The 18904-nt window shown below is 35.4% G+C and overlaps 2 protein-coding genes across 2 annotated transcripts; both read right to left on the bottom strand.

Moving 5' to 3' along the window:
- Window positions 1-11536: 11536 nt before the first annotated feature.
- LOC135843591 (galactose-3-O-sulfotransferase 3-like) lies at window positions 11537-12932 on the bottom strand. The gene is made up of 2 exons (XM_065361527.1): window positions 12703-12932; window positions 11537-12619 (listed from the first exon to the last, which is right to left on the bottom strand). Exons 1-2 carry the CDS (start codon window positions 12858-12860, stop codon window positions 11602-11604), a joined length of 1176 nt encoding a protein of 391 aa, XP_065217599.1. The 5' UTR covers window positions 12861-12932; the 3' UTR covers window positions 11537-11601.
- A 2979-nt stretch (window positions 12933-15911) lies between these two features.
- LOC135845596 (galactose-3-O-sulfotransferase 3-like) lies at window positions 15912-17640 on the bottom strand. Its single transcript, XM_065364255.1, has 2 exons — window positions 17445-17640; window positions 15912-17363 (listed from the first exon to the last, which is right to left on the bottom strand). Exons 1-2 carry the CDS (start codon window positions 17600-17602, stop codon window positions 16337-16339), a joined length of 1185 nt encoding a protein of 394 aa, XP_065220327.1. The 5' UTR covers window positions 17603-17640; the 3' UTR covers window positions 15912-16336.
- Between the last annotated feature and the right edge of the window lie 1264 nt (window positions 17641-18904).

Raw genomic sequence — 18904 nt, 5'->3', positions numbered from 1 at the left:
CAATATCTTAGAGCTAAAGGGAATCTCTTAAAATACGAGCTTTCAAAAGCTTCTTCCCTCATTTCGTTCGGACAATTTTTTTTTTCTATTTTCTGAATTAAGAAATCCATGTTCAAAGCTTCCAAAAATTTTTAAAAAATTGAAATTTTCAAAAATAATAGGAAATTTAATTTGGCAAAATTGGTATTTTTTTCTTATATGTACGTAAGTATTACGTAGTGTCGTTTTATCTTAAGAATTATAAATTTTTGAAAGCTGTTGTCCTCGCATCGCTCGTTCCAACATTTACTTTCTTATTCCACGATTGAAATCGTTAGAGAATGGCGAATAGAACGCGATTACCGCCAATACGATGATCGCCTTCTATTCGCTGGCGTATCGCGTTACTACGTGTTTACCAGGTAAGTAAAAGGTGAAAAACTATGTCTCTAATTTACCTTTCGATGAATTGATTGGTTGATTTCTCTTTAGCGGAGTTGATGAAATACTAACTGGAAAAAAGTGATATTTAGACAAAAAATATTCTTTGCACTGAACAACAATAATTGACTTTGTCAAATTTTTGAGAAACTTACTAAAAAATTGTACGACGAAACCAAATATCAACACATTTCGAATCATATTGAACGTCCAGATGAAATTGATGACGGAATTTATGCTACAAAGGATAGGATCTTAGATTTTCAAATTTTCGCGTACTTCTTCATAGAAGTTGAAGACGATAACGGAGAACTAAAGTGATTATATCACTTTACGGAGAACAAACGAATCAAAAATTCAACAGATTTTCGATAAAAAGCCAACAATTGCGCATAAGTAAATAACTCAAGTTTCTGCACTCACTGGAGCTCGCGAAAGGACACGAAATACGAATATTTAAATACTGATTTTATTTTTACGAAAGGTACATCGTTACATTATAAAGGACATACGAGTCGCATGAGAAACACTTAAAGACTAAAGACTAAGATTTGTTAAAAGAACTAAAACTACTAAGAATAGAAACGTATATGCTAAACAGTACCACTAAATAGGCACTATTTAAAGATAAAGAATAAAACTATGCAGTAGAAGTGAAAATAGGTTTTCTAAAAATAAAGTAAGATACAAATGCATCGTATCTAGGTGATTAATGATCAATGTCTAATATATTGGCATTTTTGCGACTTTAGTGATGGGTCGCTTGTATTCTCCAGTTTTTGTTTTTATTGTGACGACTCTCACAATGCCGTCATGTCCGGGGTGAGTTTTAACGATTCTACCAAGAGTACATTGTTGAATGAAGTCATTTTCTCCGAGCAATAACACGAGATCATCTTCCTTTAAATTGGCGGAAGCTTGTTGCCATTTTTTACGATTTTGTAGACTGGTGAGATATTCTCCTTGCCATCTTTTCCAAAAATGATCGGTAATGAATTGAAGGTGATGCCAACGAGATCGTAGATTTGTGTTTGATTCGGTGATAGGTCGAGGTATTGCTTTTAATGGAGCCCCGATTAGGAAATGTCCTGGAGTGAGGGGTTCTAGATCATTTATATCATCTGATAGAGAAGTTAACGGACGACTGTTGAGTTGAGCTTCAATTTGCGTAAGTATGGTATAGAGATGTTCGAAGTTAAGAATATGGTCATTTAAAACAGTAAGAAGAAGACGTTTGACGATTTTGATATTGGCTTCTTATTCGTGTGCAAAACTGTAATCTAGGCGGCTTGTCCACCCTTGGACATCACATTTCGACGATGGTTCATGAATTTAAAAAAAATTAGCTGCAAAGCAAACAGGATTGCGAGTTATTTTGATTTTTCATTTTTTTTATTCTTTTCAATGAGTGAAAAATTCATCTCCAAGGTGTTACACACGGATCGCAGCGACTTATTCAATCAAAAATCTGACGTCATATTCGTATTCAGCGTTGCCAAAAACATACAATTCGATGTATCACATGCCCCGGATTTTCTTTCGAAAGCTTCGCCCAAAATTAGGTGATGGGGAAAAATTCACCCCCAATGTGTACACACACGGATCGAGGCGACTTGTCCACCATAAGGCGTCATAATTATGTCGATGGCAGATCGTGGCCAAAAAATTAGCTGCTGAAGCAAACAGGGTGCCGAATGATTTCAATTTTTATATTTTTTTCAGTGTATTTTTGTGTATTTTTGCGATTTTTCGATATTCAAACCCCCATAAGTTCCCCCCACCCGTGAACTTCAGCAGCTAAATTTTGGCTCAAAATATATTTTTTGATGCTCTATCCGCCTGTGAAAACATTTTTTTGATCGGCGTGTCACACCTTGGGTAGTTCCCTTGTAAGGTTTTGTTAGCTCTGTTACGCGTGAATTAGTGCTACCTAATTTCAAATTGATTTTGAAAGTTTTACTCACTAAGATAGAATATAAACCTAACCACATGTGTATCATGTCTGTATCGAACTGATGCTAATCTTATTTCAGATATATCAAGTAAGTATTCAGTCGATACGAACCTAACTATTTTTTATTAGAAATTCTCGATTTATACAGAAACAATCAGTATTTAACTACATGACTTAACACTATACAATATTTACCTGTACATATTCGGATTGTTTAATACCAATGGATCATCCATAGGTAACTTTCTAATGCCCAATTGCTGTAATATAGGCGCCGATTTGAATCCTGCCGATAGCCAGTCCACAGGACAGTTTACGTTCATTGGATAGGTATATCTTGTCATTGATACACTGGCTTTTATAACGTCGTTCAACTACACAAATAACATTTGTTAGCTCCAGACCCAGAGGTGCCCTTCGAAGGGAGAAATAGAAAAAAAATCTCATTTTTTCAAATTGACAGTAACAACAAAAAATTGGCACCACTGCGTAACAAAATTTTTCTCCAATTTCAGCCTTCAGGAATAATATCTTTCAATATTTTTGCTGAAATAATGTGAATATTGAATAGAAAGTATTTATTTGAGCAGAATAAATTATTTTCAAAACACGAATTTATTCAAAAATGAGCAATTTGCAAATTTTTAATCGTTCCTGTATTACGTATAAGCCTAAAGGTGGTCTTGGATTTTGAAGACAATAGCATAGATCAACGCAGAATTTCAAATATTTTCATCTGGAAAAGGGTGATTTTTAACAAAACCGGTTCGGTAGGTAGTACAGTACATAGAACAAAAAAAGTGCAAATTTTTGGAAAATTCTTCCTCTTAGGGGACTTGTATCTCTCTTTCGAGGGCAGCACTTCTGCGATGAGAAAAATTGCCATTCTACTAGTTGCGATTTTCTTGAGTATTTGCAAAGTTATTAGTTAACCAGCAGCATGTTGTAGGCATCAGACATTATACAGTACTGTTAAGTAATATTTGAGGTGCTAGTCTGAACCATCCGTATTTCTGATATGTTTGTTTGGCAGCTGTGTCATCTAAAACATCCTGGAAAGAAAGCATATAAAAACATTCGAGGTCAGATAGATTCTTCGGCGAGTATCCGGCGACTTTGGGAACATCGTGCCACCACAGCTGTTGCTCGACTTCTCCGGTCACACATCTCTGTGCGAATTCTTCGTTGAGGATTCGCAATCGCGTAAGTTGTCGATTCATGTTTTGTTCGCCATATTGTAGCAAGCATTGCTGAAATTTATTGTTAAAATGATCATATAGCAGAGCATCTACTTCGTTCAACTCCTTAATGGTAGATTCGTCACGTGACGTCAATTTGTAAGTATCAGATCCCGGTAACCTTGCGTTTTTCTTCAGATAAACCACCTTCTCTAACGGCCATCCCATCAAATTAGCTAGTAAAATCATCGATTCTTCCATATGCTCCATTATCATGACGAAATCGAGTTCTCGATCTAGTTTTTCAATGAATTCGACGATAGCGGATTCATTTTTACTTTGTTTCGGGTCGAACCCTAAATCAACACTCATTTCATTATATCCCCTGTACACCTTGTTACTGTCAGGTCCCAGCAAAACCTCTGGTTTTTGCGGCGCGTTTAGAAATTGTTCTAAGCTCATGCCTGTTGTCTTTTCCATGTTAAAATAATCGTACTTGGATTGAAAATGCGTTGCTGGATGTCGAATAATCGTCACCGTTGGTGTATTTGGATACTGATATGATTTCAATTTGGAATCGTATCTCACGTGCTGTGCCATTATGTGATATTTATTGTTCGGAGTTCTGGAATTGGAATTGATAGACAAGTCGGAAAATGGCCAATAGTACGTATGGTAAATTACGTTCATCGCATCCAGTGAATTTAGCAAAGCGAATCGCATTATCACGTTTTTAACCGTTGAACTGCCTGTCTTGTGGGGCTTCACGAAGAATAAATTTATACCGAGTGAATTGTTTAACGGGGTGCAACATGTGTATGCCAGCGGTTCGACTTGATTTCTAATAAAACAACGAGGATTTAATTTTGTATCAGTGAAAATCAGTGAGAAGATTTTGTACTTACGAAATGAGTTGTATAGGATCTGAGTCAGATGGCGAAGACTTCAAGTTCAAAAATAACAGAATCAGTAGCACAACGGAGACGCATATGGATGAAAATGAAAGTATTTTGTGTTTTACCACAAAAATTTGTATTTTTAGATGAACTCTTTTTTTGAATACGTACATTGTACATTTGTAGGTATCGTAGAACTACGTGTGGTAGTTGTATTTTTGAAGGAATTTGCTCGGCTTTCAAGGACAAAGCTAGAAAAAAGTTACTAAATTTCCAAGAAGGTGTGTTATCGATTCGAAATTTCAGTCGCTAGCTCAAGAACACACATCACGCATCGCATTCGATTGATAAGTACTTACGCATAAGTTATATTGTGTCGAAAACAATTACACTCTTCGTGGAAGTGTAAGGAACCTTGTTGTAGAAAATGATTTCTTCATATACATCGTATAAATTTGAACTAAAGTGAAAGTTTTTGGCGAAAATTCCCTATTGACAATTTTACTAGCAGAATGCTAGCATTAGTAGCACCCACCTAGCATGAGTAGCAGGAAACTAGCATGATACTAGTGTTATGCTAGCATGAAATGAACTAGCATAACATGCTAGCAAAATGCCAGCTTATTACTAGCACGATACAAACTAGCAAGATGTATGCTAGCAATGAGCTAGCTGCACGCTACCAACATAACTACCGAATGAAGCTAGCATTTCCCGCTAGCAAAATGCTATCATATATCTAGTATGAGATCAGCTAGCACAATGCATGCTAGCAATATGCTAGTTAAACCCTTGCCCCTTAATTACCAAGTGATGCTAGCAGTTCATACTAGCACGATGCTATCATATCGCTAGCATGGGGTGAGCTAGAAAAATGTATGCGAGCAATGTGCTGGTTAAACCCTCACCTCATAATTACCTAGTAATGCCAGTTGTCCCTGCTAGCATGATGCTATCATATTGCTAATGTGAAATTATCTAGCAAAATGTATGCTAGGGATATGCTAGTTAAAACCCAGCACCATAATTATCGAGTGATCCCAGCAGTTCCTGCTAGCAAAATTCTACCATAATACTAGCCTGAGATGAGCTAGCACAATGTATGCTAGCAATATGCTAGTTATATCCTAGTGTCATAATTACCAAGCGATGCTGGCAGTTTCTCCTAGCATAAAGCTACCATGTTGCTAGCATGATATGAGCTCGTAAAAAGTACACTAGCCATACACTAGTTAATCCTAGCAGAATAATTATCTCATTGACAATTTTACTAGCAGAATGCTAGCATTAGTAGCAGAATACTAACACGGTGCTAGCATGGAATCAACTAGCAGATTATCAGTTAGAATGGTGTTAGCACTTTGCCAGCAGACATTTTATTGGAAAATTCATCCTAGCATAGAACTGGTATGGTGCTAGCATGAGGTGAACTAGCAGAAGGCAGGCCAGCAGTTTGCTGGTTACATGCTAGCAGCATAACAACTGAGTAAAGCTAGCAGTCACCACTAGAATATTGCTAGTGCATTGCTAGCACCCTGGAATGGTGCTAGCATGAGGTGAACTAGCAAAAGGCATGCTAGCAATCTGCTAGTTACATGCTAGAAAGACAATCACTGGTGAACTTGCACTAGTCTACTGCTAGCGCTATTCTAACCTTGGTAAAGCTAGCAGTCAAAGTACTGGCATAGTGCTGGATTTTTGCTAAAAGACTTCTTATCCAGGTGCTAGCAGTCAAGTGTTAGCAGTCAAGTGCTAGCATAATGCCAGCAACTTGCTAGCATTGTTCTTTATCATGATACACTTAACTTCTCTTAGATGAAGTATGTAGTCAAGTCGAATATAAGCACAATACAGTTTCTTGTTTAAATTAAGGAGAGTGATGTTGGCAAACTAATCACTCAGTTTATACTAGCACAAGATGCTAGTGCAATGCTAGTTCTAAACTAGCATTGTAGGGCAATTGCCCATTATTTTTGGATATTTTTGGGAAACTTACCATTAATTAAAAATGCCCTATTCTTTTATAAAGAAATTAATACTCTACTAGCATATACTTATTATACACATGCTAGCAATATGCTAGCAAAAAGCTAGCAAGATCATGCTAGCACCAGTAGCACCATTTTGAACACCTGCACTAGCATATCTGCTAGCAAACCGATGCTAGCATAATGCTAGTCCCCCTGTTAGAATTATGCCAATTGCATGCCAGCATATGCTAGAAATATGCTAGCATGACTATGCTAGCATCAATGGCACCATTTTGAACACCTGTACTAGCATATCTGCTAGCAAATCGTCGCTAGCATAATGCTAGAAAAATACTGCTAGCGTGGTGCTAGTACAATTTTCCTAGCATTGTGCTGGCAACAGTTTGCTAGCAGATATGCTAGGAAAGGTGTTCAAAATGGTGCAACCTGTGCTAGCATGGTCATGCTAGCACTGTTGCTAGCATTCTGCCACTTGAAATTGTCAATAGGGTTACAATTCATCATTTCAATAATGAATTAAAACTATATCATGTTGCTGAGCCAACTTAATTGTCGTGGTAATGAGTAAAAATTCAGGGTGTCTACCAGGTCGCTATAGCATTAAAAGTCGCGAAAAGTCGCGATTCTGAAAATAGGGCGCTAAAGTCGCGAAAAGGTCGCGATTTTCGCCAAAAATACCAAACAGTCGCTATAAATTGTCCAAACTTCAAATTTTAAAAACTTTTCTTATTTTTAGTTGATGGCGATTGGTAAAAAAACCATTTTTTTCGTTGGAAATTTTTTTTTTGGGGGGGGAGGTACTTTTAACTGAAAAAAAGTCGCTAAAAGTCGCGAAAAAAAAGTTGCTAAAAGTCGCGAAAAGTCGCTATTTTTGAAAATTAAATTTTGGTAGACACCCTGAAATTGTAAAAATTTCAGAAACACTCGTGATAATAGCACCCTAACCTCCTGCAGGCTTGCCGAACGAAGATGAAACATCGTATATGTATATCAGCTTTTTAGGCCCCCCTCCCCGCTCAAATGCAAAAATTGTCAGTTTTTTTTAGCTACCTACAACGCCTCATAGTTTTTCAAACGTGCATACCTCTGAAACTGAATTTCTCTTATAATATCGTTCAGTGCATAGAGCGATGTGACGGCGTACACACATTCCGAGTCTGATACATTTTTCGGAACGTGATCGGCTATTTCCGAAAAACCATGCTGCATTTGTTTTTTGACTTCTCCGGTTACACATCTGTCTGCGAATTGTTGACTAATAATTTTCAAACGTTGAATTTGATCATTCATCTTTTGTTCGCCATATTGTCGCACACAATTTGAAAATTTGTTTTCAAAATGATTGTATAAGAGAGTATCCACTCGGTTGAGATCCATGATGGTTGATTCGTCGCGTGAGGTCAATTTGTAAGTATTTGGCATCGGAAGCCTCGCATTTATATTCAAGTAAGCCACGTTTTCCAACGACCATCCCATCAGATTAGCGAGTAAAACCATCGACGCATCCATATGCTCCATTATCATGACAAAATCGAATTCTCGATCTATTTTTTCAATGAATTCGGCGATTGCAGTCTGATTCTTACTTTGGATCGCGTCGAAGCCCAAATCGACGCTCATTTGATTGTATCCTCTGTACGCGATTAAACTATCAACTCCGAGTAATAATGGTGGCTTTATAGGGGCGTTCAAAAATTGTTGTAGGGTCATGCCTGTCATCATATTCATCGCGTAATAATCATACTTGGATTCAAAATGCGTTACAGGGTGTCGCAAAATTGTCACCATCGATGTATCTGGGTACTGATATGATTTTATTATAGGATTGTACCTTATGTGATCCGCCATGATGTGATATTTGTTGTTGGGTGTCTTCGCATTCGGATGGATGGACAGATCGGAAAATGGCAAGTAGTATGTTTGGTAAATAATGCTCATTATGTCCAAGGAATTCATCAAAGCGAATCGTATTATGACGTTTTTAACCGTTGAACTTCCGGTTTTGTGGGTTTTCACGAAGTATATGTTTGTACGTAATGATTTGTTTGATGGAGTGCAACATGTGTGAGCAAGTGGTTCAACTTGATTCCTAAGAACATAATTTATTCAATTTTGTATGAATGAAGTTTGCTATTGAACGTTTGAATGAACATTCCTCAACACTTTGACGTCCAATGATAAATTCTGGGGATGAATTTGAAGAAGCATGGCTTGCTGAGCCAGGTGAATTGATCTAACCAGTGATTTTTCGCAGCTTGGCTGCTATGCTTGATCTTCAATTTGGATCACTGAAAAAACATATCATTCACTTAACTAACTTCGGTTTCTTGTTTTTAAAAAATGTATCCCTTTAAATTACTCATGTACGTCAAAGGTGGAAGGTTGAAAATCAACTTGATTGAAAACTTTGTATAGGTATGTACTTACGATATGGCCTGTGTCGGATCCGACGATGGAATCAAAACATTCAAATTCAACGATAACACAATCAATAATACAACAGCTGAAATACTCAAAAATGAAAGTAGAACTTTCCAGTGTTGCAGTGTAAAAGTTCGTATTTTGATGTAATTTCTCCTTTTGAGTATGTACATTTTAGAAACAAAATACCTCCTTTGTCCTTAAGTTGAAATCACATTTTTCGTTTTTCTAGACTCAGGAGGGACAACGTATAAAACGAGGCCACAAAAATTTACAAAAAGTCATGTTATCGATTTGAAACTATTACTAGCTAGTGAGTAATGACTGTCGTCATACTGAATTATGTGTCCATAAATCAGGTTTGTTTTACGTATTGAGGTACCTAGTAAAATACATACCGCGACGCTAGCGCGCTCTGGCAGGGATTGTACTTGTTTCTAATATGTAGTAACTATTGGTAACTTTCTAAAAATTTTGGTTCTTAAAAGTGACTTTTTCCTAGTTTTTTCATAAATTTTCTTTTTGTTTTTTCAAAATTATAACCAGAAGTCTTGAAGGGGAAAAAAATGCTGTTATTCAAATGACCGTATTGCTATTTTTAGCGTTACGAATTTTATTTTTCCAGATTTGATGGTTTTTCTTTTGAATTTTTTTTTTGGTTTTCCCCAATTTTAACAAGTATTACTCATTAATTTTGAAATTGCTCGGTAAAGTTCTTAGTGGATTTTTTATCGTATTGATCGATTTTTACATTATTTTACATCTTTAATTGTAGTGATTTTTTCCCATGATTTTATTTTGAATTTTGATGTTTTTTTTGCCTGAATTGTTGCTGAATTTTATTGCTCCGAATTCTCGTCACTTTTTCATAAAATTTTTTTGTCGAAGTAAGTATTCTCCAGTTTTGATAGACTTTTCAACTTTGAATTTTTGCGATTCTAGTTTTGCTCCCAGTAATGGTCATTTTTTTGCCTTAATTTTGACTGCATTTTTTTTTGTTTCAACAGTTTTTTTTCGAGTCTTGTGCTTTATAAAAACTAGCGATGTTTTAGCTTACATTTTTGAGGAATTGTGGTTTTTTTTCTTCCAAAAATTATGATTTCCTTTAAATTTTGATCATTTTTTCAAGGTGGGAAGCTTCTTCAAGACTTGATGAGTTTGTTTTTTTCATTTTCACTTTTGTGCTGGATTTTTTTTCTGAATCTTGATATCTTCCATTCGTTGATCTTTCTCTCCTTTCTCATTCCCTCCCAGTCATAGGGAAGGTCCTTGGGATTTCCTTTCTCTTCGAACAATTTTTTCTCTTGAATCGTCTTGAGTTTTGCTTGAAATTTTTCGATGATTTTTCTCAATTTTTTTTTGATTCTTTTCCGAATTCATACTTTTAATTCTCGTGAGTTCTCTGTTCTGAATTTTCGGGGATTTTTCCTGAATTGAACTTTCGAGAGTTTTCCATTTTCATCGCTTCCTTGCTTTTGTTTTAAATTTTATTGATTCGTTTTTTTTAGTTTTTTTTTTTTTTTGATTTTAAAATTTGATGTTTTTATTTATTTTGAATTTTTTTAGGTCTTTCTTTATTTTTTAAAAATTCTCATAGAATGACTGTATTTTCCAATTTTTCGACGATTTTCCCCGAATTTTCGTGTTTTTTTAATTCTTATAGGGACTTATGATTTTGATGTTTTACCACGTTATTTATTAATTTTTTTCTCTCCAGATCTTGATTTTTCCTCTGCATCCTGTTTTGGTCATTTTCTCTCAATTTCAATAATTTTTTGTTTTTTTTTAAACTTGTGTCAATTTTTGCCAGGTTGTGATATCTTTTTTCGCAAATTTGAGTTTTTTTTCGTTCTGAAGCACCATACATTTTTTCGTATCCGAATTTTTAAAATGATTTTCACAAATTACTATTTTCTCAAATTTTGATTACAAGCTCTCCGCTCCCGCCCTTTACCTTTGATTTTAATAAGTTTTCTGTTATAAAATGATTGTATTTCTTACAATTATTATTGTTTTTTTTTCTCAACACTTGAATAATTTTTCTCTTCAATTGCTCGTTTACTGTGTCAAAATTTCTGTAATTTCATTATCGGTACCTTTTCGTTTAATTTTTTGAAATGATTTCGGATAAGATTAAATTTAGTTCCTCCCTATTTCTGTGGACTCCCCCTCATCTCTTCTGTTAATTTTGCAATTTTTTTCATTAGTTCAGCACGTTTTTCGATTATGTTTCTAGAATCCAATATTTTTTTTTGCATTTTTATCTATGTAAGTAGTTTACTTTCGAAATGTTCATAAGTAACTGTTTCAAACTTACGCTACCTAGTTTTTTTAAATGGTTTTATTCGAATTTTGATAATTTTTTCTGATTACTTTTTCCAGCTTTTGTTTGCTAAAGTTACTTTTTTTGAAATAAACTTGTGTACAATCCCTGCTCTGGGGAACTAGAAAATTTAGAAACTCAAATCACACATTTTTAGAAGAGAGGGGCATGTTCTCAATTCGCAACATTCCTAAAATAAAAGATGACGTACGAGTAGGTACATATCAATAGTATGCCCTATGCCTATCTAAGCAGCTTGAGGACTCCAACTCCTAGATCAGCTTTCTGTGCAGCATATTCTTTAGTTTTTTAACAACATTTTTCATTCAATTTTATTTATTTTTTTGAGATGTATAGCTACTAATTCTCAAAAATATTTAATTCTGCGTTCATTTGTTTGTTTCATTTTATTTCTTTTTTAACCTTGAAACCTCTTGAATTGAATATCTCTAACTATAGAATCCAACGTATTCTGCGGAGTAACCGCGTAAACGCATTCTAGGTCCGATTGATTTTTAGGCGTGTAGTCGACTGTTTTTGGAACACCGTACCACACCCCTTGCTTAACGTCTTCGGCCACACATCTCTGCGTAAATTGCTCATTAATCGATTTCAATTGTTGAATTTGATCTTTCATCTTCTGTTCACCGTATTGTCGTACACATTTCAGAAATTTATTCCTAAAATGATGATAGAGCAGTGTATCAACTTCGTTCAGATCCATGATGGTAATTTCATCACGTAAGGTCAATTGGTAATCATCCGATCCAGGCAGTCTCGCGTTCATTTTCAAATAAGCCATATTCTCCAATGGCCATCCCATTAGATTAGCGAGTAGTACCATCGACGCGTCCATATACTCCATTATCATGACTAAATCGAATTCTTCGTCTATTTTTTCGATAAATTCGGCGATCGCAGTTTGATTCTTACTTTGGATCGCGTCGAAGCCCAAATCGACGCTCATTTGATTGTATCCTCTGTAAGCCATGAAACTATCAACTCCGAGTAATAATGGAGGCTTTATCGGCGCGTTTAAAAACTGTTGTAAGCTCATACCCGTTGTTAAGTATATTTGGAAAAAATCGTATTTGGATTTAAAATGCGTTACCGGGTGTCGCAAAATGGTTACTGTTGATGTATCTGGATACTGATACGATTTCAAAACGGAACTGTACCTGAGGTGTTGCGCCATCACGTGGTATTTGTTATTAGGTGTATTCGTATTGGGCCATATGGAAAAATCAGATAATGGCATGTAGTACATATTGTAGGCAATGTTCAGTACATCGAGCGAATTCCTCAAAGCGAATCGTATCAAGACATTTTCAACCGTTGTGCCTCCTGTTTTGTGAGTTTTCACGAAAAATACGTTTGTACGGAATGAGTTGTTTAATGGTGTGCAACATGTGTAAGCCAATGGTTCAACTTGATTTCTGACGACATAATATTTAATATTTTAATAATATTGATGAGTTAAATTTGCTCTAGTGCTAGTTTAAGAGATTTCTTTACTTACGATGTGAGTTGTGCAGGATCGGGTTGAGAAGTCTTTAAGCTCAAGCATAACAGAACGAGTAATAAAGCTGAAGCGCACAAAGATGAGAAAATGATGGTTTTTTGGTTCGATATGGAAATTCGTATTCTAGCGTTGATCCTTTTTTTGAATAGATGCATGTTTAGGCGTCCACATTGCTTTCGTGAAACTAAGTATACACATAGTTAGGTAGCTCGTGGTAGTTTTCGCGTTTTATCTGGTTTGACAGCGACAACGTTGCGTGAAGTGGCTAAATTTTCAGAAATACCTACGTTATCGATTGAAAATTATCATGAATAGATAAGTGGGTAGGTGTTTAGGTGCTGCATTGAAATAGGTATAGTTGTGATTGTTAAATGTAGGTATATTGTTTGGTTTTTAAAGGTTAGTTTTTCACTATGAATGTGTGATTCTTGTTTCGTAATGGTAATTAACGTTGTACTAAGTACATTACATACATAATCTTCGAAAATTTGATTAACCTCAAAATTTTGATCTTTTTAGACATTTCTCAAACAATCGTTCACTTATTTTTCAGATTACTGAAAAAAATTCAAGAGGTGAATACCTTTTGGTGTGTTTGCCTCACCTTCATGCCAATTTTTTTTTAGATTTTTCCATAATATTGCGGTGAAGCATCGAAAATACGTTTGATGGCTGCGTTTTTCAAATTGCCTTCTGGACAATCTGACAGGGTAGTCCTCAGATATTATGGCAAAGCATGGATCATGAGCACAGAATGTTGAAAGAAAATAACCACCTTCAAGATGTGGTGATACAAGACTGCTGAGAATCTGATGAAAACATGGAGATGTGGTGAAAAAAAAATTTAGTTTTACTAAAATAGTGCGTTCTTGGAAAATGGATCAAATTTTCTTGTGACAACTTCGTACTTATTCAAACAAGTTATTAGGGTTCGAAGCTGATGATTTTTTTTTTAAATTGTCAACTGACGAAGTGTGACGTTGATAGGTATTAGGTAACTTTGAAAATCTTGATCCTAGGCAAAATGATGGTCATCATAACATAATTCATTTTTAATTACGTTTTCCTCTCAAAATGTATTTTTAGCCTCGTCAATTTTGCTAGTTAGGGAGATGAGGAAATTTCATCTGTCTTTATTATTGGGATAGATCGTTTATCAACTTTTTTGAAATTTTATGTTGGAGCTTACATTAGTAAAAATCATAGTTAAATGACTTCAACGAAAAATGGGGAAAATTTCAAATTTTCAAATACATGTTTTAACACACCCCTCTCTCTTCCCTACTTTCACTCGGCCAGAGCTGAAAATTTGAAAAAATTGAAAACGTTCCAATTTTTTGAAAAAAATAAGTATTGTTTTTGTTCAGATGACTGTCTCTCGATGTCTTCGGTACTTTTATATCATTGCTTTTGAGTACGATGGGACTTCTGCTAAGCCGAGAAGAAAAATTCATCATATTATTTTCAAGGAAAAAACTTAATACTAGGTATCTAACGGAATTTCTCAGATAAAAATCACTACTTTTTTACTATGGTACATTTTCTTTACTGTTAAAAATAATAATAATAACAATTTTTGCTCCTCCCCACAGTGGTCTGGTCTGGTCCCTCAGAATTTCTAGCACGCCAAAAATCTGAAAATTGGTGTACGGGGATCTTCGGAGGTGCTGATTTCATTTTTGACAAAATTTTTAATCCAGACCCCAACTCCACCTCCCCAGAGAAGAAGCAAAATTCTAAATTTTGTAAATTTGCGCGTGTCGTATCGAAGTGTAGATTTTTTGGGCTCCCGAATTCATTTCTGGTATCATTTTTCAAAAATTCGCAATATTGACCCCAGGGGGAGGGGGGGGGGGAACTCAAAATTTTAGAAATTTTCATGTGACGTATCAAAATGTAGGTTTTTTGGGCTCCCAAATCCATTTTTGACATCGTTTTTCAAAAATTCGCAATATTGACCCCAGGGGGAAGGGGGGGGGACTCAAAATTTTAGAAATTTTCATGTGACGTATCAAAATGTAGGTTTTTTGGGCTCCCAAATCCATTTTTGACATCGTTTTTCAAAAATTCGCAATATAGACCCCAGGGGTAGGGGGGGGACTCAAAATTTTGGAAATTTTCGTGTGACGTATCAAACTGTGGGGTTTTTTGGCCTCCCGAATTCATTTCTGGTATCATTTCTCAAAAATTCGCAATATTGACCCCAGGGGGAGGGGGAAAACTCAGAATTTTTGAAATTTTCGTGTGAGGTATCAAAATGTAGGTTTTTTTGAGCTCCCAAAATCAATTTTGTCATCATTTTTAAAAAATTTGCAATGTTGACCTCTGGGGGAGAGGGGCAAAACTCAAATTTTGGAAATTTTTAGTGTGAGGTATCAAAATTTAATTTTTTTTTTTAGCTCCCGAATTCAATTTTGGCATCGTTTTTCAAAAAATTATGCAATATTGACCCCTGAGTACTGCTTGATTCTGTGATTATCTTCTTAAGATGATGGTAAAATTAAAATTGAACGGCTGATTTATATTTATTGTTATGGTAGTGGAGATTACTTAATGGATTACCTGTAGGTGCAAATAAAAGTTGAAAAACATTTTCTCAACATAGAGGTACATATACCTAATATGATTTTTTAACAAATTTTCAAACCTTTAACTGAACTCTTCATGGATGGGGGGGGGGGGGGGGGTCACACTTGAACTCGAGAATTTTTCTTATTTACAAACTTCGGGAAAAAATTGAAAACGGCCCACCCTAATACCCTTCGTTGCGATCAAAAATTGATTTTCATTTTTTTCTACTTTCTCAATACCTATGATTAATAAAATTAACTAATTCATTTATTGTATTTTTTTTATTTTTTTTTGTTTCAGGTGAGTACAAATTTGTATGCCAAGACTTACAGAATATTTACCTACACTTCTCCAGTTATGCGGAATAAGTAAGATGTGAGTTGTTGATTTTGTAATTTCGGAAACTTGGTTCTTAGATTACGAAATTTTTTGAAAAATTTCGTAATAGGACAATATTGTATTTATGTGCAAGTGTTCTCATCATTCAGATATGGAGATATTGTTTAGAGAACATCTAATCGTATCAATTGAAAATTTGTCGTTGTGGAATCCTTTCAAGCACATTATGTTAAATCTTTTGAAAACTGACAGACCTATGCAAAAACTTCCATCCCGAATGGTGCTATGCCAAAGTGACCCAACAGCTTCTTCCAGTCAGGTAAAGTACGTTTTTTCTGCTCGATGGCCTTTCTTTTTCAAAAAAGCTAGGAAGAAGTGTTTCTTTCTTCAGTTCTATACTTTCAAAATCGTCATTTTTAATCAACATTGGGTCATAAAAATGCCATTTTTTAAAATTTTTTGGACGTGAGAATAGCTGAAATTGAAAATGAAAGAATGCATTTCTCGAGTATTTTTTTTTTTTTGAAACTTCAACTCTTTTGGGTGGAGAGATCACCTTATTTTTCCAAGGTTCTCCTTTTTAGACACCCTGTGCCCGAAAACCAGTTTCAGTACTCTAAACTTGCATTGAAAATTGAATTTTTGAAAAACTATCAACCTATCTTTGAGGGTACAGTGATTATTTTTGTAACATCTGCAAACCGAACATGAAAGTTGAAATCTACTTTTTTTGGCTCTGAAGTCTTTGGGACTGTACATTCCTCACTATGTCTTCCAATTCAATTTCTGGTGTAATTGTGTAAACGCATTCTAGGTCTGATGAGTTCTTAGGCTTGTATTCCAAGGTTTTCGGAACACCGAACCAGATACCGCTTTTTGAATCTTCTGTTATACATCTTCTCGCGAATTCTTCGTTAATCTTTTTCAATCGTCGAATTTGATCATTCATCCTTTGTTCGCCGTATTGTAGTACGCATTTTCGGAATTTACTGATGAAGTGATGATAAAGCATCGTGTCTACCTCATTCAGATCCATGATGGTGAATTCGTCTCGTGAAGTCAATTTGTAAGTATCCGATCCGGGTAGTCTCGCGTTTATTTTCAAATAAGCCACCTTCTCTAAAGGCCATCCCATTAGATTGGCGAGTAAAATCATCGACTCTTCCATATGCTCCATTATCATGACGAAATCGAATTCACGATCTAGTTTCTCGATGAATTCGTCAATAGCGATTTTATTCTTACTTTGGATCGGGTCGAACCCCAAATCGACGCTCATCTGATTGTATCCTCTGTATGCTAAAAAACTATCCAGTCCAATCAAAAATGGCGGTTTCTTCGGCGCGTTTAAAAACTGTTGTAAACTCATACCTGTCGTCTGGTTCAATGCGAAGAAATCGTACATGGATTGAAATTGAGTTACAGGGTGTCTCAATAGTGTCACCGTCGGTGTATCGGGGTATTGATATGATTTTATTGCAGGAGTGTACCTTACGTGATGTGCCAAGATGTGGTATTTGCTGTTTGGTGTCTTCGTATGAGAGTATATGGACCAATCAGAGAACGGAAAGTGGTACATGTGGTAAGCAATGTTCATTACATCGAGCGAATTCATCAAAGCGAATCGTATTAATACTTTTTCTACCGTTGTACTACCTGTTTTGTGGACTTTTACGAAGAATATGTTTGTACGAAATGAATTGTTTAACGGAGTGCAGCATGTGTAAGCCAATGGTTCGACTTCATTCCTAGAAACATGAACGATATTGAATTCTGAATAAATTTGCGGTAATTTAGTGTTGACTTGTGTGAGAATTTTCTGTACTTACGGTGTGAGTTGTGTAGGATACGATTGAGAATTCTTCGTGTCCGAAGATAACAGAATTATTAGCACAGCCGAGACACATAAAAATGGAAGTAATACTATTTTATGTTTGAGTATGAAATTTTGTAGTTTAACGCAAGTCTTCGTTTTGAATAGGTACATTGTATATCTCTTACATTGAATGCCTTTTGCAAAACTACAGAAGAGTTACGTTCGAAAAAACGTTAATTGCTTTGGCACATCCTTGAGGTAGTAATGTTAAGGGCAATTAGTGATAAGAATATTCGGAAATTTGTTTTTTTTTTTCACGAACTTATCGTTAACTGTTTGGCAGGTGTTGGATTGAAATTTGTTGAGCGTTTTGAGGAGGCTTATTAACCGAAAAAAAATCAGTCAAGGTTATAAGTACATGGGAATGCGGCGAGGTACACAGACACATTTTCAAGTGTCAATTATATGGTGACTTCGACACGGACAAACTGGACCAGACAATTGACGACGAGGGGATAAAGTTCCTCGAATACTGGGACAAGAAGGGAATTTAGACAGTCGACCTGACAAGAGAAAATAAAATTGAAAAATATCACAGACAAAAAGGAAAAGAAAAACAGCACTTTCCAATTTTTTTTTGATTTCAAACTGGTTTTTTTTTCTGAAAATTTTTCAGTTATGGTAATGGTTACAGTTCATTTTGATCTCAGAAAATTGTTGGGGTTACAGTTAGTGGTACTTCCAAAAAAAAATTAGATAGTTGAGGTTAATTTTTTCAGGTAATTTACCAGTTAAAACACTGCTTAACAAGCCTAGTTTTGAGGAAAGCCAAATTTTAGTAGCTGAATTTCTGTTCTCAATTTTTGATGAATTCTTAAAAATTCAAATGTGGCAATTTTGAGCCCTTTTGCAGGCCATAGCAGATTTCTACGTTTTTATGTTTTCTTGCGTTAGAAAGATGCTTAATTCATTTTTGGTTCTTTTTCTGATTGATTTTGCAAAACTGGACTGAACAATCTGAAAATCTGCACAGTGATAGACAAGAGGGATGAAAACAATCGCTGATTGATTCAAAATATCCCAAGTAGGACATAAAGCAGACTTCAATTTCATCAAATTCTGATCTTTTTCACTGAAAATAGACCATTTAGATTTTCCAAAAATTGTCAAAAATTCGAAAATAAAATTTGCTGATTAATCTACATACAGGAGGAGGTGTCTGGAAAGTCAGGTACATATTTTTTTTACTGGGAAGAAATTGAGCTAGAGACTTCTGGTGTTGAAAATTTAACCGTGGAGAGGCAGATTTGGAGAAAAAAGTTAACCCATGACTGCCCATACAGAAGAGATGAAGAACCCACATTCAACAACTCATTTACGCAGATCACCAAATCAAAATTCGAGAAATTGCCGATGAAGTAGGTCTTTCAAAGTCTGTAGTTCATAAAATTAGGCAATGTGACTTATTTTGAA

The sequence above is a fragment of the Planococcus citri genome, chromosome 4, assembly GCF_950023065.1.
Source record: "Planococcus citri chromosome 4, ihPlaCitr1.1, whole genome shotgun sequence".
NCBI classification, from domain to species: domain Eukaryota; kingdom Metazoa; phylum Arthropoda; class Insecta; order Hemiptera; family Pseudococcidae; genus Planococcus; species Planococcus citri.
The sequence above is the reverse complement of the archived record's forward strand: the minus strand, read 5'-3'. Positions and strand labels throughout refer to the sequence as shown.

Excerpts from the sequence above, each read along its gene's own strand:
- LOC135843591 (XM_065361527.1), bottom strand. The coding sequence starts at position 12,860 with ATGCATCTATTCAAAAAAAGGATCAACGCTAGAATACGAATTTCCATA. Across the intron at positions 12,620-12,702 it reads GATCCTGCACAACTCACATC|AAATCAAGTTGAACCATTGG; the intron begins GTAAGTAAAGAA and ends TTATGTCGTCAG.
- LOC135845596 (XM_065364255.1), bottom strand. The coding sequence starts at position 17,602 with ATGTACCTATTCAAAACGAAGACTTGCGTTAAACTACAAAATTTCATA. Across the intron at positions 17,364-17,444 it reads TATCCTACACAACTCACACC|GAATGAAGTCGAACCATTGG; the intron begins GTAAGTACAGAA and ends TCATGTTTCTAG.